Raw genomic sequence first — 1,942 nt, 5'->3', positions numbered from 1 at the left:
ACCCTCACTTCTGCCCTTTCCACCTCTAGGGGGACCATGACCAGTACGGAGTCCTCGCTGTTCACTACCTTAGGCCCCCATTCAGATCCTGAGGATAGTGAGGTGGAGCCGGACTGCCGGTTTAATGAGGAGTTCAAGTTCATCCTGCTGCCCGTGAGCTATGCCGTTGTCTTTGTGCTGGGCCTAGGCCTCAATGGCCCGACCATCTGGCTCTTCCTCTTTCGCCTCCGACCCTGGGACGCGACGGCCATCTACATGTTCCACTTAGCCTTGTCAGACACTTTGTACGTTCTGTCGCTGCCCACCCTTGTCTACTATTACGCAGCCCGCAACCACTGGCCCTTTGGCACTGGGCTCTGCAAGTTCATCCGCTTTCTCTTCTATTGGAACCTTTACTGCAGCGTCCTTTTCCTCACCTGTATCAGCGTACACCGCTACCTGGGCATCTGCCACCCACTGCGGGCGCTACGCTGGGGTCGCCCGCGCATTGCCAGCCTTCTCTGCCTGGCAGTTTGGTTGGTTGTAGCTGGCTGCCTCGTGCCCAACCTGTTCTTTGTCACCACCAGCACCAAGGGGGACACCATCTTGTGCCACGACACCACCCGGCCTGAGGAGTTTGACCACTATGTGCACTTCAGCTCGGCAGTCATGGGGCTGCTCTTTGGTGTGCCCTGCGTGGTTACTCTTGTCTGCTATGGGCTCATGGCCCGGCGCCTGTATCGGCCCTTGCCAGGGGCCGCCCAGTCATCTACCCGGGTGCGCTCTCTGCGCACCATTGCTGTGGTGCTGACTGTTTTTGCCATCTGCTTCGTGCCTTTCCACATCACCCGCACCATTTATTACTTGGCGAGGCTGTTGGAAGCTGACTGCTGGGTGCTGAACATTGTCAACGTGGTCTACAAAGTGACTCGACCTCTGGCCAGTGCCAATAGCTGCCTGGATCCTGTGCTCTATTTGCTTACTGGGGACAAGTATCGACGTCAGCTCCGACAACTCTGCGGGAGAGGGGGGCCCCGGCCCCCCACAGCTGCCTCCTCCCTGGCACTCGTGTCCCTGCCTGAGGACAGCAGCTGCAGGTGGACAGCTGCCTCCCAGGATGGCAGGTGCCCTACCCCCAGGGCAGATAGATTATAACACTGGAAGCTGGGAAGTGAGAGAAAGGGGTGAGTGCAAGGCAGAGGAGAGGGGACCTAAGAGTGACACCTGATCTGGCTGCTTCCTCCTCTTTTCCAGGCTCTGGAGAGAGGCCTTCCTCACCCTGAGATTTAGGGGGAGCCAAAGAAACCACCCTGCAATTTAGGTGGGACCCCATCCCTCCTAAACCATTCAGTTACCCTCTCCTTTTTAGCCAAAGGCAGTAGCAGCCACTCTTTTCCCTCTAGTTCTTTCTCTTAGTTTCTGTCCCCTTCCTGGGGTCATTGGTTCTGTTTCTTGGTCCTACCAGGCTGCCGGAAATCTTCCCCAGTCCTCCTTCTCCCGCCCTTTCGCCCATATCTTTGTATAGCTTGCATTCCTTCAGCCAGATCAGAGTGTTCAACTGGAGGGGTGGAGAAGCTGGGGTAATCTCAGGATTGGCCTGACTTATCGGACGATGATTACCAGAATCAGGAAGTGGGGGCCCCAGCATATCAGAGATGCCTGGGCTGGAACATATGTAGCGCCCACACCCACTTCCTGGTTTCCCCTGGAAGACAGGATGGTCTTGCCTACCAAGGTGCTAAACTTGGGCACAGTCCCAGAAAGCCTGCATGCCAGAGTCCCCATGTGCAGCTGGAGGCATAGTGTGTAGCTATGAGGTAGAGAGGGAGTCTTCCCCTGGGGGTGGGACCTTGAGGAGCCTCAGGGGGCAGGACCCAAGCTGATAATGGCCTTTGGAACAGGAATGGGACTGGCACTTCTTTATGATGTTTACTGAGAACACATTTGACAGTCTCCTGTACTT

General features: G+C 56.4%; 1 protein-coding gene across 1 annotated transcript; it reads left to right on the top strand.

The window, feature by feature from the left end:
* Positions 1-1,185, top strand: P2RY4 (pyrimidinergic receptor P2Y4). Its single transcript, XM_047765597.1, has one exon. The coding sequence runs from the start codon at positions 37-39 to the stop codon at positions 1,132-1,134; it is 1,098 nt and encodes a 365-aa protein (XP_047621553.1). The 5' UTR covers positions 1-36; the 3' UTR covers positions 1,135-1,185.
* The last annotated feature ends 757 nt before the right edge of the window (positions 1,186-1,942 follow it).

Source organism: Phacochoerus africanus, chromosome X (assembly GCF_016906955.1).
Source record: "Phacochoerus africanus isolate WHEZ1 chromosome X, ROS_Pafr_v1, whole genome shotgun sequence".
Classification (NCBI taxonomy): domain Eukaryota; kingdom Metazoa; phylum Chordata; class Mammalia; order Artiodactyla; family Suidae; genus Phacochoerus; species Phacochoerus africanus.
This window is presented reverse-complemented; position numbering and strand designations above follow the sequence as displayed.

What these genes read in the sequence shown, in the direction of transcription:
- P2RY4 (XM_047765597.1), top strand. Translation starts at nt 37, where the DNA reads ATGACCAGTACGGAGTCCTCGCTGTTCACTACCTTAGGCCCCCATTCA.